This window comes from Brassica oleracea, chromosome C5 (assembly GCF_000695525.1).
Source record: "Brassica oleracea var. oleracea cultivar TO1000 chromosome C5, BOL, whole genome shotgun sequence".
NCBI lineage: Eukaryota > Viridiplantae > Streptophyta > Magnoliopsida > Brassicales > Brassicaceae > Brassica > Brassica oleracea.
In genome coordinates, this window is record NC_027752.1 from 21,295,945 (window position 1) to 21,318,057 (window position 22,113).

General features: G+C 37.4%; 3 protein-coding genes across 3 annotated transcripts; 1 reads left to right on the forward strand and 2 right to left on the reverse strand.

The window, feature by feature from the left end:
- Nucleotides 1-2,035: 2,035 nt before the first annotated feature.
- On the forward strand, nucleotides 2,036-3,616 carry LOC106344761. Its single transcript, XM_013784073.1, is given in 3 exon segments — nucleotides 2,036-2,248; nucleotides 2,251-2,372; nucleotides 3,304-3,616. Coding segments are annotated over 3 exon segments (648 nt in total).
- A 58-nt stretch (nucleotides 3,617-3,674) lies between these two features.
- Nucleotides 3,675-9,951, reverse strand: LOC106344762. Its single transcript, XM_013784074.1, has 8 exons — nucleotides 9,250-9,951; nucleotides 7,031-9,163; nucleotides 5,084-5,134; nucleotides 4,906-4,989; nucleotides 4,552-4,824; nucleotides 4,008-4,196; nucleotides 3,836-3,916; nucleotides 3,675-3,737 (listed from the first exon to the last, which is right to left on the reverse strand). Exons 1-8 carry the CDS (start codon nucleotides 9,949-9,951, stop codon nucleotides 3,675-3,677), a joined length of 3,576 nt encoding a protein of 1,191 aa, XP_013639528.1.
- A 1,103-nt stretch (nucleotides 9,952-11,054) lies between these two features.
- Nucleotides 11,055-12,461, reverse strand: LOC106344763 (uncharacterized protein At4g02000-like). The gene has a single exon (XM_013784075.1). The coding sequence runs from the start codon at nucleotides 12,459-12,461 to the stop codon at nucleotides 11,055-11,057; it is 1,407 nt and encodes a 468-aa protein (XP_013639529.1).
- Between the last annotated feature and the right edge of the window lie 9,652 nt (nucleotides 12,462-22,113).

A 22,113-nucleotide genomic window follows, 5' to 3' on the forward strand; every position in this document is an offset into this window, starting at 1 on the left:
GCAGTGGGTAGTTTGATGTATGCCATGGTCTGTACAAGACCGGATTTAGCTTACGCCTTTGGAGTTGTCAGCAGGTTTATCTCCAATCTAGGAAGAGAACATTGGAATGATGTGAAGTGGATTTTGGGATATCTCAGAGGGACTTCTGATCTGAAGATTACATTTGGGGGTAAGAAGCCTTTTCTGGTCAGTTTCACTGATTCTGACATGTCTGGAGATGTTGATTCTAGCAAGCCTACTTTGGGTTACTTGGTAACATTTGCGGGTGGAGTTGTGGCATGGCAGTCAAGGCTGCGAAAGTGTGTTGCACTATCTACCACTGAGGCAGAGTTCATTGCTGCAACTGAAGCTTGTAAAGAGTTGTTGTGGATGAAGAACTTCTGTGAAGAGATCAGTTTCAAGCAAGAAAAGTATGTGTTGCTTTGTGATAGTCAAAGCGCCATCTGTCTCGGGAAGAACTCTACATTTCATTCGAAATCAAAACACATTCAGAGGAGGTATCATTGGATACGAGATGTGGTTGCTTCTAAGGAAGTGGAACTTGAGAAAATTCATACGGATGATAATGGAGCTGATATGATGACAAAGCCTTTGCCGAGGGGAAAACTTGAAGTATGCCGAGGGATAGCTGGAATGGCTGTTTCCTCCACCTAATCGGAGGGGGAGTTTGTTGGGTTCCTTTTAGATGGAGGAAACCCATTGGATTTGGTTGGTGATAACCAAACTTAGAAGTTGGGTCATTGGTATTAGTCCATGAGATTAGTATTGGGCCTTGGAGGTTCTTAGGGTTAGTGAGACACATATATATATAGTCTCTTGACCTAATTTTTATGGTGAGACTTACAAGAAACAAAAAGACAAAAGAGAGAAAAGAGGGAAGGAGGCAGAATTTCGTCTGGGTTTTTCAAGGCAGATTTGGAGGGTCAAACGGATCCTGATCGGGCTGATATTTTGTGGAATGCTTTTTCAGTCAGTGGGTTAAAGGTTCACCGAAGGGATTTGGATTCCAACGGTTGGATCTTCTGTTGTCTTGGTTTTAGTGAAGCTGGTCGTCACAGTTCTTCAGCAGTGCTGTCTTGAGTGTTTGGTAAATCCGACGGTGAGATCTTCTCTGATTGATCTGAAATTTGGCAGAGGTGTTTTTGACTGGTTTATCTTGGATTTGTACGGTGGGATTAGTCTCTGGTTACCGAAATCCTTGTGAGCTGAAGTCGTTTGGTTGCTGCTGGTTTTGAAGCTTTGTGTTGCTCTCTTGTTGTTGTTGTTCTTATGTTAGAGGTAGCTCTTTGTAGCTTGAGTCTTTGTTCTGTTCAGGTTGTTGAACAGGGAGGACGTGGTTGTACTCACATACATTTATATAGTGGATTGTTGAGTGGACTACGGTCCCGTGGTTTTTCCTTCTCACACCGAGGAGGTTTTCCACGTAAAAAGTGCTTGTCTCATTTAGTTATTGCTTATACTATATCCTGCTATCGTCGAAGTATTTTCCTCACAGGTTCACACAAGGTCAGGGGATTACGACCGTTACATTCCGCTTCGCCTCTTGCCCGCTTTCCCCAACATTTATTGCTTGTATGATCGCTTGTATATGTATTAAGCATTGAGGGAACAATATATATATGTATTAAGCATTGAGGGAACATGGATGTTGTTGCACAAATGTGTCTCTTTGGTTTGATTGTTTCTAACCAAAAGTCTTCGTGTTCGATTAGCTCCCAATATCTTCTTTAATCTTCTCACATTGTTAGGTATAAGTCAAGAATGTGCTGAGGGTTTTCAAGTCTATGGAAGAGCGCTCTTTTGGTATCGTTATTCTAGTTTCATCATGTTGATGACGTTGAAAAAGGCATAATTAACATATTAAAAAAGCATAATTAAAAAATGGAAACATAAAACATGCGAAACGGAAAAATGCAACATATCAAATGGAAAAACAAAACAAGCGAAACGATCTTCACACTATAAAATAACAGAAGCCTAAAACCCACACCATTATTCTAAGAGAAACAACTTCAGCAAATCAGCAATACCAAAGATGAACTTTGGATCCCCTCTTCTTGAATACAAAATTAATCACCGTCTGGAGCAACAACGATACGCAGACGACTTGACCATGAACGTCGAGACAGAGATACTCCGACGTGACTGTGGTAGTACCAAGAAGGGTTCATTCTCCTTCTCATCGAACGAATTTGTCGAACATGAATATTCTCTGAACAAAGAGAAACTTTATTATTTGCTGATAGTCTGATAGAAGCTGGAATCGATAAGGATAATGATGCTCAGATTATGATCAACGACATGATTTTGTCCTTTTGTGATCCGACATGTGTGAAGAATAAAAGTTTTAGAGGAGTTTGGACAGTATTCTTGTATGTTCGGTTCCCTTCGAACGAGAAGAGCACTAGTACGTCATACGGTCATAGCTGTGTTACTTTGGCACGAAGCAAAAAAGATCATTAGAGTTTTCTGATTTTCTATTTTTCTATAAGGCTGTTTCTCTCTGATTTTTTGATTTTCTTTTTTTATTAAAAATAGTTTTAGATAAAAAGATGAGAAATAGCCCTAGATAGATTCAAACCAAGTTTCTCTTCCCAAACTAGCATTCAAGGCCAAAAATCACAAAAATGAGTTTCATTTAATGAGATCATTTACCCTTATGCCCCTTTTCTCCTCTCTGATTAATTAAATTAAAACAAAAAATTGAAATCAGGATTTCAAAATCGACGTCGTCTCTGACTCTGGGCGTCGTTTCTCCGACTCTCGACGTCGTCTTTCATCCCCGACATCATCATCTCCGGCGTAACTCATATCCATCGCCATTATCTCCGCTGTCGGTCATTTCCTCCGCCATTATCTCTACCGTCATCATCTTCGTTTGTTTTCCTTAGATTCAATCGTTGCTCCGCTGTCTCAATTATACTTTTGATTTCATCGTATTAAAGGTATCTCATATCAATGTTACTTTTTCAATTCTCAATTTGATGTTTGGAGTTGTCTTCTTGTGAATCGGGCTGTTAAGCTTTAAGCTTGTGACGATTTGTTTTTATTTTAGCTCAGATACGAAATCCTTAATCTATGATACATTGATATTAGCAAACTTTATTATCAGATTGTTTGAAGCTTTTCGTTTGATATGTAATGATGTTATTAGCTTCTGCTGAGAGGCAATTAATCTGAAATAGTATTTTATCGTTGTTCTCTTTGATTGAAATAGTTGTATAAACAACTTTTTAACATATTTTTGAGTTTTTCTTGTGATTTTTTTAACAGATTATGGCTGAAGTTTTTTTGTGTCTGTAGACAATGGAGCTCAAAAGAATCTCTCCAGTGGGAGTTTAATGTTGATACGAATATAAATGCATTTTTCATTTACATAGAAGAAGATCTTCAGTACAAAGATTTGATGAAGATTGTCTCCGAAGATTTTAGTATTAAAGAGGAAGAAATAAGTTTGAGTTATGAGATTTCGTTGGACTTGAAGAGTATTGTTGAAGGTTTTCCCCCAATCTCCATAGGAAATACTCACCAGCTCAAAAGTTTCATCGGCAAGATTAGAGCATTTGATGGAACATGTCGGTTGTGTGTTAAGGTTTGTATGATTTTCTTCAACTAAATTGTACTAAAGTTTACTCCAAATCTAAAAAAGTTCATTTGAGCATATACATGTTGTGTCACATTTGAGGAAAAACTTGAGTATGAGCATCAGGTGCCTCATTCAATTGCTCTTTCTCAATCTGCAAAAAATCAGGAAAGCCATCATGAATATGTACAAGAGCTTCCAAACATTGCTTCTAAACACACAAACTGTTAAAACAGTACTTTGAGCACAAACGTGTTGTGCCGAGTTAGGAGAATACACCTGAGTCTCAATCTGTTGAGACAATGGAGATGCGTGTGATCCATCCAATGGCTCCTGCAAAAACAATCAGGAAGACATTCCAGAACATGTTCAAAACCTTCCAAAAATTCCACATCTTTTAAAGTCCTCTCAGCAGCTTGATAACAGGTCCCATAAAAGTCCTTCGGATTCTGTCAAACTCTTCTGGCTTGATAATAGGCGGACCTGTTTTGATATAAGCAGCGGTCGAGTATTGGTTTATTGTCATTTTTGGCTTTGGCTCTGATCCAATAGGATGCTTGAGTTCAGGCAGTGCTAGTAATTCAGGTATTGAATCTCTCATCATGTTCATGTCCTGCTTCACCAAGCTAAAAAAAGTTCAAATTTTCTAGTATCGAATTTTCTGGAAGGCTGTTTTGAAACTATGGAAGTCCTTCCAGAAACTAAAGAAAAAAAAACAGACAAGTTTTCACAAGCAAACTCATCACAGTCTCACTTTGCATAGCAGCAATAGAAAATGTTAATTTTGCGTAGCTAATAAGAGAAAGAGAGTAAATGGAATCATCGCAGAAGCTTAGCTTGTGTGTACTTAAAAAAAAACTCAAGAAAATAATAGTTTATAGTTTATACGATGCTAATGTAACAATGATAATCTATAAGAACACAAAACAAACTATTCTAGCACTGCACCAGCCGTCATTGTGGTATACCTCCACGTTATCCATCAGTTCCAAACTTTTCGTCTCTTCAGGTTTCTCAGATGGTGGTTGAGGACGGATTCTGTCACTGGATACACTTTCCTGAAGTCTCTTTGTCTTTTTCTTTTTGTCCTGAAACAGTGTTGAGTACTCAACCTTCACCATCTCAACTCCATTACGCATATCTGTCTTCAACACATTTCCTGGATACCATTTTCGACCAGATGCAATCTCCACATTCTCACCGACCGTAAAGAGAGTTTGAACTCTGCTTTTTTCAGTTTGCTATGATTTAGATTCAATGATATCAGTCCATTTTGATATAGGCTGTATATTCAACTTTAATTTTGAAAATTAAAAATTTACCTCTTTGTCAACAATTCCAGCTGCTTGATCAAGATCTGCTTCACCGCGTTTAAAAGCCGTCTCATCCATCGACTCTGTGTCAGTCTGTGCAAGTTCAACAAAAATCAGGAAGACATTCCTGAATATCTACAAATTCTTCCTAAAACAATAAAAAGGAAGCACAAGAACGAGCATATACTCTTTTTGTCAAATTTGGAGGAGAAACATAAGTCCAAGTGTTTGGATCATCCTATAAGACAACAAGAAACTGTATGAGATACACATTGAGAAAAACATTGAACTTAAATTTCTAGCACATAAAACTATCGAATTTTCTGGAAAGCTATCCTGAAACTACGAAACGCCTTTCAGAAGATGAAAGATAAAAAAAATTCCACAAGTTTTCACAAGCAAAACACTCACGAACACAAGCAAATCCCACATAATCATCAGAATCAACTTTATGTTGAAAAGAACAGAATACATTACCTCAAAAGCTTGTGTTCCCAATGATGATGATAAAGAAGCTGGTGCTTTTTGAACAAGACAGACTTGAGAACAGACCAGCTACGATGCATGCAATGAGAAAGGCAGCAGAAAGGTAAACCAAGGTAACGGTTGGATCAGATGGATACTTGAAGATAACCACTCCCTTTCCGTTTATTGGAGTCCCAGATGCAAGCTACGACAAAAAATGAAACCCAAAGAACATAAACAAATCTTACAATAGCATATGGAAACCAATCAGGAAAGATATCCTGAAAACAATTTCAAACTTCCGGAAATCAAATTAGCAACAAAAAGAGCTCGAAATATCAAAGAAACATCATAAACAAACAACCAACATGGTCATGAATGAAATCATGAGCCTACCAACGAAAGAATAGTGTAATGGATCAAGACATAATGAAAGAGCTACAACTTTCACCAGTTTCGACTCAAGATGGCATCAACATAATTGTACAAAATTCTCCTAATGGGCAAAGTTAATCTCATTTCAAACGCATCCCTACTAACGACTAATTCACTACACAACTCAGTTTAAGATACTATAATCTAACAACTGCTAATCTGATTTTAGAGGGACAAGAGAATTAAAACATCAAAACAGAGGTTTGAAACAATATCATATCACCTAATCTAACCAAATGACACAATAAGACTCAATAAAAAATCTGAATATGAAACAGTTAAATCTTGATAAAAGAAGAAATATGAACATAAAACATTCAAAACACTAAGTAAATTTCAAGTCGAAAACACAAAGTAAAATTGTACTTTTTCTTCATAAACCATTGATAATAACGATTAAAGCATAAGAAAAAGCTACAATTTTTGTGTGTGTTCTTAACTATGAAATTTTAAAAATTTTAGATTAACAAGAGAACTATAACAAAACGAAGAACAACACACACCACTCAGCTTTGAAGCAATATCAAATCGGAACAAATTATCAACAAAAAGAACTCGGAACATCAAATATTCAAACAACAAATCGAAATCCCCAAATAGGAAACCCTAAGAAGAGGAATCATACCTTGGAGAGTCGAATCTTCGTGAGATGATCACCGGAAATGATAAAACGAAATCGGAGAGCGTCGCCGCCGTCGCGTCGCGTCGAAGAGATCGAGAAGAAGAATCGCCGTCGCGTCGCGCGAGAGAGAGGCGGTTCTGATTTTTTCTTTTTTTTTTCTGTTTGTTTAATTGATTTTAAATCAAGGGTATTAGAGACATTTTACCCATTAATGAATGTCATTTCTGTGACTTTCTCTTTCTGATGCTATTTTGGAGACAAAAACTTCAAAAATGTCATTATGGAGAATTGCCCTAAAAAGATTTCATAAAAAAAAACTTAGTATTCACTTCGTTTTTTTTTTATAACACTGAGAAACAAAGTAACGAGGACAAGTATGATGTTCACAAAGGAAACACCGAAAATAAAACGACAAAGCTGAAACAAAGGATGCCAGTAGGTATCCAAGAAAGATGTGTAAGAAAATGATAATGTAAGAGGAAACATACGAGCGTATAGGGTGAAAGGTCGACCCTTCCTCTAGTTGGAAGAAGCTTCCAGGGCCAGCAGATGGTGAAGCCAAGCAGGTTCATGCTGTGCCATGTATGATTGATAGCGCCGATCTCGTGTTACACTCACGGCGATAGTTGCAGCTGCCTCATTACGTTCTTGCAAGGCGTGGTTAAGGCTCCATCCATTAATCCCATTGAGAAGTTGGTTTATAGATTGCACCACAACAGTGAACTCAAGGTGGTAAAATGGCTCAGAAAGGACATTATGGAGTTGTTCAGATGAAGCTTCGAAGATAACGTTGACATGGTGAGTGTTATGCATGCATTCCACCGCCCAGTGCATTGCCCATAGATCTGCTTCCGCTTTGGATCGCATGAAGGAGTATGAACGTCTGCTATGCATAATGGTTTGACCATCTTCTCCACGAAGAATCCACGAAGCTCCACTCGGGTGATGAGGGTCTACCCATGATGAACCCACGTTACACTTCAAACATCCAGACGGTGGCTTAATCCACCCAATAGGTTCTTTTGTTCTTACCACATCATCTACTATCTCCGTGTTTGACTTGAGGATCATGGTCTTCTGCCATGAGGAAGCTTCCTCAAAGGCCCTAGATGCAATGGTGTAGGCCGTTACCGTCTTGTTTTCAAAGGCCAGTGCATTCCTCGCCTTCCATAATTCCCATACAAGCCAAGGGAAAACACTTCGCGTATTGGAATCCCCCTCATTTGAATTGTATACCTTCAAGAGATGTAAGAAGTTTAGGAATACAGAGTTCCTTGAAAAACCAGTTTGAGGTAATGGAATGTTGGCAAGGTCCCAAACTTCTTTTGCCTTTTCACAAACGAAAAGCATATGGCAAATGCTTTCAGATTCTCTTGAACAGTTAGAGCAAGTGGTATCAATCTGAATACCCCGAGTGGTAAGACGCTCCTTAACTGCCAAAGCTCCCGATAGAGCTCTCCAAATAAAGTGTTTAATCTTTGGAGGCGCTTTGATTTTCCAGAGATTCTTCCACAACTGTTTTTCGATCGGTGGCAAGACGCGAGCTTGGGGATGATTGAAGTCAGTCAGGGCTTCTAAGAGCTTATATCCACTCCGAGTATTGTATCTTCCATCTTTACTGAAACCCCATCGGACTGAATCTTCCTGATTCACACAAGGTTTTATCAACAGGATCCTTTGGACATCCTCAGGCGTGAAGGTTTGTCTTAGCAAGGGTTGATTCCAAACGCTAGTCCCCTCGATAAGAAGATCAGATACCTTAAGGGCCAAGTTAACAACACTGTTTGCTTTGTACATTGGCGGTCGAGGAATAGTATCAATAATCCACTTTTCAACCCACACGTTGGAGCTGATACCATTTCCAGTATGTCTAAAAAGACCTTGTTGTAGGAGCTCTCTGCCATGCATGATGCTTCTCCACACAAAGGAAGGACGCGAGCCCAAACCACATTCCAGGAAGTTGCCTCTTCTGAAGTATTTACCTTTGAGTACTTTGGCCACCAATGAGTCTGGATTGTTCCAGATTCTCCATGCTTGTTTCCCTAGTAGAGCTTGATTAAACTTGCCAATATCATGGAAGCCAAGACCTCCTTGCTCCTTAGGTTTACATAGTTTTTGCCACGCTACCCATGGAATCTTTCTTTTCTTATCTCCACTGCTCCACCAGTACTCCACAATAGCGCTAGTGATCTTCGCACACAGATCTTTGGGTAACCTGAACACTGACATAGCATAAACTGGAAGTGCTAAGGCCACTGATTTTAACAGTACTTCTTTTGCACCTTGCGATAGGGTTTTAGAGTACCAGCCTTGGAGTCTGCCTTCCAGCTTCTCTTTAATGAAACTTAAAAGGTCCTGTTTTGAGCCTTTGAAACACTCAGGCAACCCCAAGTAAGTCCCTTCACCCCCTTCCTTGTCGATGCCCAAAGCTAGCTTGACATCCGCCTTAGTTTGATCCCCAATGCCTTTTCCAAAGATAATTGACGACTTGGCCTTGTTGATTAACTGTCCAGATGCATCTCCATATAGTTTCAAACATCTGGTTATTTCCTCGCTTTCTATGACATCCGCGTCACATAGCAATAAGCTATCATCGGCGAACAGCAAGTGATGGACTGGAGGACTAGATGTAGCTAGCTTGATCCCATGTAATTTCCCTTTTGCTTCAAACGCATTCAGAACATGAACCAACGCTTCCAAAGGATAAATAAGAAAGGGGAAAGAGGATCTCCTTGTCTTATCCCTCTTTCAGGCTTGATGAATCCATGTGATCGAGCATTTAGTAACACCGAGAAAGAGACAGTGCTTATGCAAGCCATTGTCCAACTTACCCATTTTCTATCAAAGCCCATTCTCTCCAACAAAACCTCCAGGAAGTTCCATTCTACTCGATCGTAGGCTTTCGACATGTCTGTTTTCACAGCCATACTCTGGCTACCAATCTTTTCGTTCGTACCCAGACCGTGCACTAGCTCATGTGCGATGATCACATTGTCTGTGATAAGTCGGCCTCCCACAAAGGCTCCTTGTGTCTCTGAGATTATCTCTGGGAGTATCAGCTTGAGTCTTTTACACATAATCCTCGAGATAATTTTGTACTGGACAGTACAAAGACTTATGGGCCTCATGACCTTCATCTCTGTGGGATCAGTAACCTTAGCTAGCAAGCATAGCTGTGTATGATTCCAACCAGCCGGGAGGATAGACGTTCGAAAGAAACCTTGCACATCCTGGATCAGTTTAGGACCAACCACGTGCCAGTACTTTTGGTAAAAGAAGCCCGTGAGACCATCTTCCCCTGGTGAACTGCTGGCTTTTATTCCAAACGTCGCCTTCTTAATTTCCTCTGGTGACACTTCTCTCGTCAGACTATCGTTTATCTCGGTGGTCACCCTGGCGTTGAAACCTTCAAATAAAGTTTCCAGATCAACCGGGTTTGAGCTAGTGAAGAGGTCACGAAAGTACTCAACCGCTATGTTCCCTTTAGACCCCTCTGTGAAATGATCATTACCAAATATGTCCTTCAACATCATGATTTTATTCCTTATCTTTTTTCCTTTCACGACATTGTGAAAGTACGTGGTGTTTCTGTCCCCCTCTCTCAGCCCTTCTTCTCGACTCCTCTGTCTCCAGAAAATCTCCTCTTCGTAGAATGCTTTAGAAAGTTCTTGTTTTAGCCTCCTCAAGACACCAAAGATTGGGAACCGTTTCGATGATTCTTTTTCAAGTTCAGTCTGCAGACGTTCGATCTTTGTTTTAGAGTTCCAGTCACTAGCTTTTTTAAGCTTAGCTAGTTCTGTTCTGCATTAAGCAATGCGGTCTAGAACACTTAGATCCGACGAGTCATTCTCTGCCTCCCAACCACGAATGATGGCTTCTTCCACACCTCTTTTACCAAACATCCGCTTATCAAAGTAAAACCGTCCTCTTTGTAGACTCTCTGGTTCCAGTGCAAACTCAATTCGCAACGGTCGGTGGTCAGAGGGCCACATACTCATGTACTCAGTTGATGATTGGGGGAAGAGACGAAACCATGCATCATTACCAAAACTTCTATCCAAACGACACTGTATCCAGACGTTGTCTCTCTTACCGGCCCAAGAGAGGCTGTTGCCTTTGAATCTCATCTCTCTGATCTTACATGCTTCAGCCATGTTTCTAAAGTCCCAGAACGTGGACTCCTCTCTAGTTGGACCACCAAGTTTCTCACCGTGATGCATCAACTCATTAAAGTCACCAACCAACACCCATGCCTCATCTCTATGCATTCCAATGTTAGTTAACTGCTCCCACACCACTCTACGCCTTTCTCTCACTGGGTCTCCGTAGACGCATGATAGAAAAAATACCATAGAACCAATTGTGATTTTGAGGTCAATAATTCTTTTATCACTGTGAAGAATCTCGACCCCATAACTGCTTTTCCACATTAAAGCTAAGCCCCCACTGCGACCAATGGGCTCAACCGTATGTAGTTTATCATAACCCAAACTTGCTTTTAGAACATCCATATAAGTAAACCTTTGCTTCGTCTCCATCAAGAACAAAAAATCCGGGAAAAACTGACGACGAAAATCCCGGATACGTTGAACTGTCTCAGAGCTTCCAGCTCCTCGACAGTTCCAGCTCAGTATGCTCATTGGGATGGCAGCGGCTTCAAACTGGAAGCCACCGAAATTTTGTTTGTGTTTGGTTTCTTAGATCCCTCTGCTCCAACGTAGTCTGAGCTCTGACCCTTATTGTCCTCTGGCTTACGTTTCCCCGATCCCTCCATGGGCTGAACTGCTCCTTGTGAAACAGCAATAGCACTAGCGTCGTACCTGTTTGTTCTCACTCTTCTCACCCAGGCTGGTGGTCTTTTCCGATCAATCCTTTTAGAACTCGAAGTTCCGGTATATCCAGATGAAGTAGTGTTACCCAATCTGAAAACCGTTGAACCGTTAATCTGAAAGTTGGATGAAGCACTCTGTTCCCCAGAGGTAGCAGCTCTGTCCTCTTTATCTTTTAGCAAAGCAGGGGCCGAGACAGCATGAAGAGTATTGGTATTATTGCTCTCGCTGTTGCTATCATCACCATGGCTATAGCCAAACACCAGCCCTTTATCTTTGTTGAGGTTGTGGGATATTCTGATAGGCACACTTGTGTCATCATCTTTCGCATTTTCGATGGAATGTTGGACACGTAAGATTCTAGCTCTCCTCTCAGTCTCGTCCGCATGGGAGACATACATCATGGCCGCTTGCCTATCTTCTTTAGATAGTTCTGGAAACATCGTAGGAAAACCCGGAGGCGATTCCAGAGGCGCAGCTAGCAGCGCTGGTATCTGAGTATTTCTAATAGCTTCCCCTTCTTTAGATGTTCCACCTCTGTTCGCCTGTGCCCTTTTAAGGAAAGGACAGTGAGCTTTTTCATGTGTCAAGCGAAGACATGAGAAACATCTTTTATGAATCTTCTCATATTCGTACTTAATGACCACTACCTCCTCCGGTATTATGAGATTCTTAGCCTCCAAGGCTGGGTTCTCCACATTGAAGCATACCTTGGCACGCACGTAATCAGTCGTTTGCGAAACCTTTGGGTCATAGGCCAACTCCACCACCCTGCCAATCTTCTTAGCGAGGGCATACATCGTATCAGATGTATAATAGTTCACCGGTATATTCCTTATCCTGATCCAGACGTCCAAAGATGTAAGGAACGAGGCTGGCGGATTTGGGGTCCATCTCTCCAAGAGCATTGTCCAGTGGTTGTAAGACCAAGGCCGATCTCTTAAGACAGTTAAGAGATCCTCTTCCCGCTGGAAGATAAACTGGAATCTGTCACGAGAAAGGGCAATCCCTCGTACCCTACCATGCACTCTCCAAGCCGTGGGCATATAGTTGATCATCTTGGCCATTGGTTGGCAATCCGGATTCAAAAGCCTCCCCATCAAACTGGTAGCGTTAGCATCAAAAACCCGGAATTTCGGATCGTCTGGTAATGTTACCGGATCATCATCTTCGATGGACAAGGATCGTATGGCGTTGTGAAGTTTGTCGGCCATTGTTTGCACTGAAATCTTGCACCGGCCGTGGGGAAGTACTTTCGGTAAAAGATCTATTGCAGAGCCAGCGAATTTGCACTTAATGTTGCAATATTCCGTTATTATTTTGATAGATATCATTACCGTGATTGGCTTGGAAATCAAGTTTCAAGAGAAAGAGGAAAGTATGAACGTAGGAAAGGAAGGATGATTTTAAATGAAAAGGAAAGCTACGTAAACAATTTCCTTAAAAGACATCGTCAAACGAATCAATCAAAGGGATTCTTTTTATTTTAAGGAAGAGAATTAATGAGGAATAATAATGATTGGGAGAGAGGGTAGACTTTCCAAAATGGAATGAAGACAAAGACCGTAGCACTGGTGCCGGAAGGAGGGTCCACTCACGGTGAAGGAGAGAGTTTTAAAAGGAAATAGCGATTTCCGGTGGAGAGCAGAAAAAAGGAAAAAAGGAAAGAAACCAATTTGGTATTCACTTCGTTTTAAAACTATTAATATTAGATAAAAAAAGAGAGTTCCAAGCATTACTTTGGCATGAAGCAAAAATATTAATATTAGAAAAAAAGAGTTCCAAAAAGAGTTCTTAAAAAAGTAGGTTTCTCTCTTTGTGAATTATAACATACTTATAATTGGGTCAATGATAATTATCATTATTTTATTAATACTTGTTGAAAATTCTAATATTAGTATTCACTTCGTTTTAAAATTAGGTGACGATTGTTTTGCCAGTTTTTAGATTTTGGTTTCTAGTTTTTTTGAAAAGCGTGGTTATTTTGGATTTTGGTTTTTAGTTTTAGTTTTTGTTTTTAAAATTAATAAAATGAAAAATATGATTAGTAGTAAAATGTTTTTAATGAAAACTATATAAAATACTATTATCAAAACACACATAAAATAATGTTTTTATTTGTTTTTGTTTTTTTCTGTAATATTAGTTCTTGGAAAAAATGGGAATTGTATTTTATTAGTTTTAACTAAATTTTATTTATTCTTTTTCTTGTAATTAAAATTGATTAAAATAAGAAATATTACTTATTATAGAAATAATAGACACTATAATATATCACACGACAAGGTTAATATAAACAGAACTCTAATAGTTTGATATGTAGATAAGATTATTATCGTGAGTTTGTGTTTGTTTTACAAAATGGTTGATGTGGGTTTATATATTAATATAATTAATAACTTGTTAAAAGAAAAGAAAAAAAAATAGTCGTGGGATGCATTAGAAACTCATAAAATCTGGATTTTGGTTTATATGTGTGAAATGGCAAAAGAGTTAAAATCTTGTTTCCCTAAAAAATAGGAAATCTATTTTATCAAAATTTTGATCGGATAAAAAATAGATTTTAGAAAAACAAAAACCAAAATCTAATCTAGAATCAGAAAACAATCAACCTTGTTTTAGATTTTCAATCAAAATAAATTTGCTTTAGTTTTTCAGTTTGAAATTGGAATGAAATACTCACAGTTTAGGCTAGCATACCATTCCGGGTTGTTTAGATTGATCCGACAGAATTGCAAGGAAATCATTCATCGAGATAGATTGGCTTTGAAAGGAAATCATTCCGGGTTATTTTTTCCACTAACGGGTAGTGGAAAAATCTATGAAAAGAATGTCTACCGATGATTTTGTCTGAAATATGTATTTATCCTATTAAAACCGAAATACAAAATAATATTTATCTATTTTAAATTTGTTTTCATTTCTTTTATAACTAATTTAACTATTTCATTTATTGTCTTTTTCTAAATAATTTAATAGCATTTATCACAATTTGTTACATAAATAAATAAAACAGAACTTATATCTTTTACATTCTTTTTCACTCTTTTTCACTGTTTCATTAATTGTGTTTACCATAATAATTTGACAACAATAATGTTACATGTTAACTAAATTGACATGTTTGAATATAATTGTTACATTTGTGAGAAGAATTCAAAACCGTTAAGAAAATATTTTTTATTTGTTTATAGAATCGTTTATGTATTGACATTCAGGTCCCGTTCGGGTACATATGTTTTTTCAGGTATCGGTTTTTTGAGTTTTGAAATTAGGCTCCGTTCGGGTATTATAAATTTGCGAATGGATATAAAGTTATGTCCTCCCAGGTTTGGTGGGTTCGGTTCTAATGTATAAAAACCTAAAAATATCCAAATAACCGATGAATCTGAAACGAATTTAGAATTTTGTACCAAAAATAAACAGTTTGTGTATTTTCTATCAAAACTAAAAATAATCTAAAAGTAATCATATAACCAAAGGTAACCTTTATTATCCTATTGGATTCAGATTTGATTTTGCTGTACAGGAACCTTAAAAATATTAACATAACCAATATACAATTAATAATAGAGTGCATTACACTATTCGACACATTTGTGTCTTTTCTTACGCTCAGAGACGCAAGTTGTTTGGAGATCACTTTCTCTGAAACAAGATGCAATGAGGTTCAAAATACCCCATTCCTAGCAAACGTATATTGTTTAGTTAGGAGTTAATTTAAGTTCTAGTTAGTTTTTCTCACCCTATCATATTTAATTCATTCTTATTACATTTTCTAATATGTAAATAAATATATAATAGTTGTATAGGAATCTAACTTTTTTTCTTTGTTATTTTGATATACATATCCATGTACTTTATACTTTAATATTTAACTAAATTTTGTAATTTATAATTTATTAGATATGTGTTTCGTGGACGTGGACGTGGACGGTTTCGAGGATGATCCCACCTCCACCGTATCCACCACCATCTCCTTCTCTTGAGTAACCACCTCCACCACCATTGTATCCACCACCTCTGTGCAATTTTGATTAACCAAAATATAAGAACCATTTGTGTAATTTTGTGGAAGTTGGGTTGGAGAGGATCGAGTGACTTTCAATCGCAATTTTCCAGATTACAAACATAATCACATCCAGAAATCGATATAAAAATTGACAAAAAATTAGATCAAAACTAAAAGAAATAAATTGAAATATTTAAAAGAATGGAGCTTGAATGAATGAAACAAAAGACTACCAATTTGGAATCAATGGTCTTGTTTTAGAGGTAGCCATAGTTAAACTCAAGAAAGCTCGTATATGGAAACGAGACTGAACATCAAAAGACAGAGAGGACTCAAATTGCAAGGAAGACGCGTCGGCAACCACCACCAATCCACCGTCAAATCCTCGCCGTCCTCTTTCGCCACTGTCTCTGACCACCACCTCGGGCAGTTCCACACAATCATCTCCTCCTCTACTCTAAGGGCGGTGTATTCAAATTTGGAGTTTGAGCTAATTTGTATTAAAATGACAAATCCAGTGTTATTCAAACATAGATTTAAAAATATACTTTGAAATACAATGTTATTCAATTTGTCATTTTATAAAACACTCTGAAATCCACCGTTATTTTTTTTTTTGAAAATCCAGGTAATCCGGACACTCCGGAAGGAATCCGACTAGCGCCTAAGTACACCTCCGCAGAAAGCATCCTGGAGGACCGCCTTTTTCACCCCATTTTAGTCGACGTCGACGGTGGCCAGCGGGATTTTAACAAAATTTAAGTTAGAGATTTTAAAGTGCTTTAAGTGTTTCTAGAGTGTCCGAGAGCAATTCTTTAGGAGGTGTTATTGGTTTATATATTTTGATTGATTTAGAAGTTCATACATTATTTATAAATCCAAGTAAAATATGCAAATCCAGAGGTTTTCCTCGGATTTGAGTCTTTGTATTTTTTAACAGAAAAATCCAAACAAATCCATTCAAATCCATTATAAAATCAAATATATTAGTAAATCCGTACGATTGAATAACACTTGATTTGATATAGAATTTATGAATCATTAAACCAATAACACATGATTTTAATACAGATTTGAAAATCATAGAACCAATAACACTAGATTTAGTTCGGATTTTCAAATCCATCAAAATACAACAACCAATAACCCCCACTTAGTTATAAAAATATAAATTCAAATCCCATGGTTTTATATGGAATTCTAGAGTTATTTAACAAAAATCACACCAAATTTTCAGATTTTCCTACAATCATTTGAAAATTCATTAAAAATCAAATCACTTCAAATTTCAGATTCAATACACCCCCCTAAGCTCTTACTCTAAGATCAATGGAATTTTATGAATTGGGATCGGGAAAGTAATTTTTTGGGGTTTGTTATTAATTTAAAAATTAAAATTTCCAAGAGGTTTAGGTTGGAGAGATAACAAGAATTAGTTGTGTTTTTCGTAGGATATTTTTGTCTTTGACTAAAGAAAATGTGTGTGTCAAGTGAAAAGTGTCTTATTGTGATTTTTTTTTTTGTCATCAACTTTACAAACTCATATTGACTCTGTGAACCACACTGTGAGATCTTGATCCATGTGAACTACAAAAGACGTTTCCTTCCTAGCACTACGGGATAAGCTATCCGCCTTCTTGTTCTGCGTTCTTGGTACATAGATAATCTCTGCTCGGAAAAAACTCTCTTTCAGGTTGTTTATATCTTCCAAATAACTTGCAAACGTTGGCAATTCTTCTGGTTTTGAAACCATCTTCACCGATTGAGAACAATCTGTTGCAAACGTAACCTGAAATTGTCGTAAGTTTTTCTTGCTTTCCATTGCCCATAGTAACGCTTCCATCTCCGCATGAAGGGGAGAGAGGGAAGCTCGGACATTCCTTGCCCCCATCAAACCCTCAAATCCTTCTAAGGTATTGTACCATTCTTGACCTGAAAAAATATCATTCTCTTTCCAGGAACCATCCGTAAAACACCATCTTCCTGGAATTGACGGAAGAGCCGTAGCCTCTACCTGTGGAGTCCTCTTTTTGTCATTCAATATTTGTGCCTCAGCCTAGAGTTTTGATTTCGTTTCTGCCAGTTTAAGGGTATTCAGAGGATCCACATCCAGATTACTAAAGACTTTATTATTTCTTCCTTTCCAGATGTACCACAATATCCATGCAAATTGATGATCCTCCATCTGTGGAACAACTCTCCAAAAGAGATGATCTATGTTCACAAAGAGAGAGCTTGTTGGGAACATAGCTGGATTTGTTGAAATCTTTGAAAGAGCCCATACCTGAATGCAGGAGGACATTAAAAAAAAAAACATGGTTGATCGATTCCTCCTCAGCTCCACATATTGCACAACAGATATGTCCGGGTATCCCTCTCATATGCAAATTCTTCTTAACTGCTATGCACCCTGTCACTAATTGCCATAAAAAATGCTTAATTTTCGGTGGACACCGTATTTTCCAACAATATGCCTTCAAAATATCCACTGTGGGTCCAAACACCAATGGTGGTCTTTCCTTATCTAGGTATATCCTATCAACCTGATATCCAGATTTAACCGTATATTTTTCATTATTTGTGAAATGACATCCTTCTTGATCTGCCATCCGAGTTTTACTCAGTGGTATACTTTCTATCAAATTCACATCTTGTGGGTCCACCAAAGCCCGAAGCGCCGGCGAATTCCATCTTCGCAAATGAGGATCAATAAGAGAATCCACTGTAAGGTCTGGGTAAAGATTGTGTTGATTTTTATTAGCTGGTCTCGGGAGAGTGGTTGGGAGCCAAGGATCATTCCATACGGATATAGAGGATCATGTTCTCACCCTTTTGATTAGTCCTTTGCTTACCAGAGATCTAGCAGATACAATACTCCGCCAGCCATATGACGGAGAATATAAACGAATCGGATCTAGGGGTGATGCATTCTTGTAATACCGACCTTTAAAAACTCGAGAAAATAAAGTATTTGGCTTCTCTATCAGCCGACATAATTGTTTACCAAGCATCGCTGTGTTGAAATCAGTGATATCTTTAAACTCTAAACCTCCATCGTCCTTACTAATACATACTTTATCCCATGATTTTCAATGCATTCCTCTTGTATTACCGCCAGGGCTCCACCAAAATTTTGCTACCGCACTCGTCAGTTTTTTTGCAGTAGCCTTGGGTAAACGATAGCAAGACATCACGTGATTTGGCAAAGCCGTAATCACTAATTTGATGATCACTTCCTTTCCTACTTTCGTAAAGAACTTAAAAGTCCAACCATTGACCCTATTATTTAGCCGATCCTGTACGAAGACAAAAATTTGTATCTTAAAACCCCCAAGACTTTCCGGCAGTCCTAGATAAGTTCCCATCCCTCCCAAATTTTGTATGCCCAAAATATCTCTTAGCTCCTGTATGACAGATTCTTCGATCTTGTGCCCAAATTGAATTGAAGACTTATCAAAGTTTATTAGTTGACCTGAAGCTATCTCATATTCCTTTAAAATCTTGAGAATAGTGTGACACTCTTATTTTTGAGCTTTACAAAAAAAGAGACTATCGTCTGCAAAAAGCAAATGTGATATTGAAGGGCATGCTCTGGCCACCTTTATTCTTGTTAATTGTTTCTCCCTCTCTGCATTCTTAATATTTGCTATCAAAGCCTCGGTGCACAGAATAAATAAATAGGGAGGTAAAGGATCTTCTTGACGTAAACCCCTTTGTGGCACAATGAGGCCCCGATGTTGGCCATTTAAAAGGACCTGATATTGAACCGATGATATACACTCCACCATTAGTTTAATCCAATGATCATGAAACCCCATTTTCTGTAGTAATGCCTTAATAAACTCTCATTCTACCCTATCGTAGGCCTTACTCATATCCGTTTTGACTGCCATATACTTTCCTTTACACGCCTCATTAGTCCGTAATCCAAAATATTATCAGAAATCAGTCGTTCTGCCACAAATGCCGATTGCGTTTCTGATACGAGAGAGGGTAGCAATAACTTCAAACGTTGACACAAAACCTTCGAAATAATTTTATACCCTACATTTCATAAACTGATAGGTCACAACTCCGTCATCCTTGTAGATCCGTAATCCAAAATATTATCAGAAATCAGTCGTTCTGCCACAAATGCCGATTGCGTTTCTGATACGAGAGAGGGTAGCAATAACTTCAAACGTTGACACAAAACCTTCGAAATAATTTTATACCCTACATTTCATAAACTGATAGGTCACAACTCCGTCATCCTTGTAGATCTCTCTGTCTTTGGAATCATACATATATTAGTAATATTTAACCTTGAATCCATTTCTCCAGATACCAAAAAATCATTCACTATGAGTGTTGAAAAAAGAGAGCTGTCATGCCATCCGGTCCTGGTGCCTTCTCTGGATGCATCATAAACATAGCCTCTCTGACCTCATCCTCTGTCACTATCCTCAATAATCGTTGATTCATCTGTGGAGTTATGCCCGGTGTTACCTTTGAGAGAAAATCATCAAACTTCGATGGAGAAGTTGTAGTAAATAATTCTTCAAAATAGTCAACCACAACTTTCTCTACTCCATTATTCTCTGTAATCCAATTTCCCTCAACATCATATAGCCCTACGATCCTATTACGGACCCTTCGTTGCTTGGTTAAAGCGTGATAGAATTTTGTATTGAGGTCTCCAGATGAATACTACATATTTCTACTTTTGTGATGCCAGTACTCCTCTTCGTCCTTGTATGCCTCTTGCAACTTCCTAGACACCTCCATAATATCCTCATGAGATCTAGTATCATCTGTTTGTACCTCTTCAAGAGCTTTCTGTAAGTCTGATATTTTTTCCTTCCCATAAGGTAGATTATTTTTCCTCCATTTGGCTATTTCATGGCGGCAATTACTAGTTTTTGCCACTATACCAGTTCATGTTCCTTCACTATTATCGGACCATCCCATTGTAATTGATTCCAGAATGCCACCATCCCTAAATATTCTGTATACGAACAGGGGAATAGCGTGTGCCACTCCTCATTCGCTAATGCACGATCTAAACGACATCTAACCATTACTGCCCCCTTTGCCTTTTCCACTGTGACCAGATTATCAAATCCGAAATGAGATTGAAATTTCTGGAAAAACTCAAACTCTTGATTTGTCTCCGATAAAAATAAAAAAAATCCGGCTTATGTTTATGCCATATCTCCGTTAAATAACTTATAGTCCACTTACTTCCCATTTCTTGGCAATTCCAACTTAGTGCTCTCATATAAAAATATATAGAAAGGCTCCTTTGAGCTGACTACATTGGGTGTAATGATACTCTGAATTCTCCAACCCCCATAGTAAAAAGGCTCTCCGCCACGTTAATACATAAATTAAATATTTATAAATATATTTATATATGTTTATAATATTGTAAAAACTAAAATATAATATTATAAGATTAATTCATGTATAAATATTAATATATCAAATATAAATATTAATAAAATTTAAAAATTTAATGTATTTTAAAAATACGGATCCGGATCCGGATATCCGGACCTAAAAATTAAGATATCCGGATCCGGATTCGGTTTGCACGGATCCAAGATTTTACTATCCGGATTCGGATCCGGGCATCCCGAATACCCTATTTTTGGAGCGGATCTCGGATCGAATCCGGATCTCGGATAATAAGTCCCATGCCTACCCAATAGGAGTAAGAGAATAAGTTAATACAAGAATAGTGAAAGTATAGGTTCGATATGTAATTTTTCGGATCCTGCCTCTCTCTCTCTCTCTCTCCATATTACCTTGTTGTAGAGAAGGTTTTGGAGATGATAAAGCAGAAGAGTTAATCCCTTAGCAAAGTAGTTTATTGACCAAGTTCGTATTTATTTTTTTACACAATTATGGTTCCAATTTAATTTTTTTTTTTTGAAAAATCAGGTAGTGCTTGCTCAACAGCAGAGTTATAACATGTACCGTTGAAAAATCAGGTAGTGCTGGCACAGTTACGGATGTGCTCAAGATATTTTTATTGTAACAGTAGAACTATAAAATAAATGTTAAGAATTAAATCGTCGGTTGCTCAAAAAAAAAAAGAATTAAATCGTCGTAGTCTAATTATTATTGTGTGACAATAGCAAACTAGTGAATATCGGTGTCTCCCAAAGGTTGCAACGATATTTCAACATGCCGTAAAAGTAAAGTGACCTTGTTCTCTAACTTTAATTGCAGTTGTTTGTCATTTCTTCAAATTGGCAACTTAAAGTGTGCCAAATTGCAAGTTTTCTCATTTTAAAACCATCCTAAAACATTTTATGTATGAACTAGATTAAGATCCGCGCTTTGCGCGGAATAAACATTATATATAAAAATTATTTAATGTATTAAAAGTCAGTAACTATTAAATATATAATTAAATTGATGCGAACATATAAATCAATTTTATTAATCTAAAAATATTTTTTTTAATATTTGATAGGATATGTAATTAAATTTAAATGATACTAACATACGTAGTATATTTTAGTATATTTTTAATATTAATGTCTATTAAATGATGATATCTACCCATATAGTTTTTTTTGATCATTTGTATCTTTTATAGAAAAAAATTAAATTACTGATAACAAAATTTTCATTGTGGGATTAATAGTTTTAATAGTTTATAATTTTTAAGAAAAAAATAAGTTGTCAATGTTCGTTCAAAACTTTTACCAAAAAATTGTTCAAAGTAAATTTTGAAACTAAAAGATTTATGTATTTTATATGGTTTATAGTTTAATTTAAAACGATATATATATATATATATTAATCTTAATAATTAATTAAATTATACTTTTTACTTATATAATTTTGTAATCATTTGAATA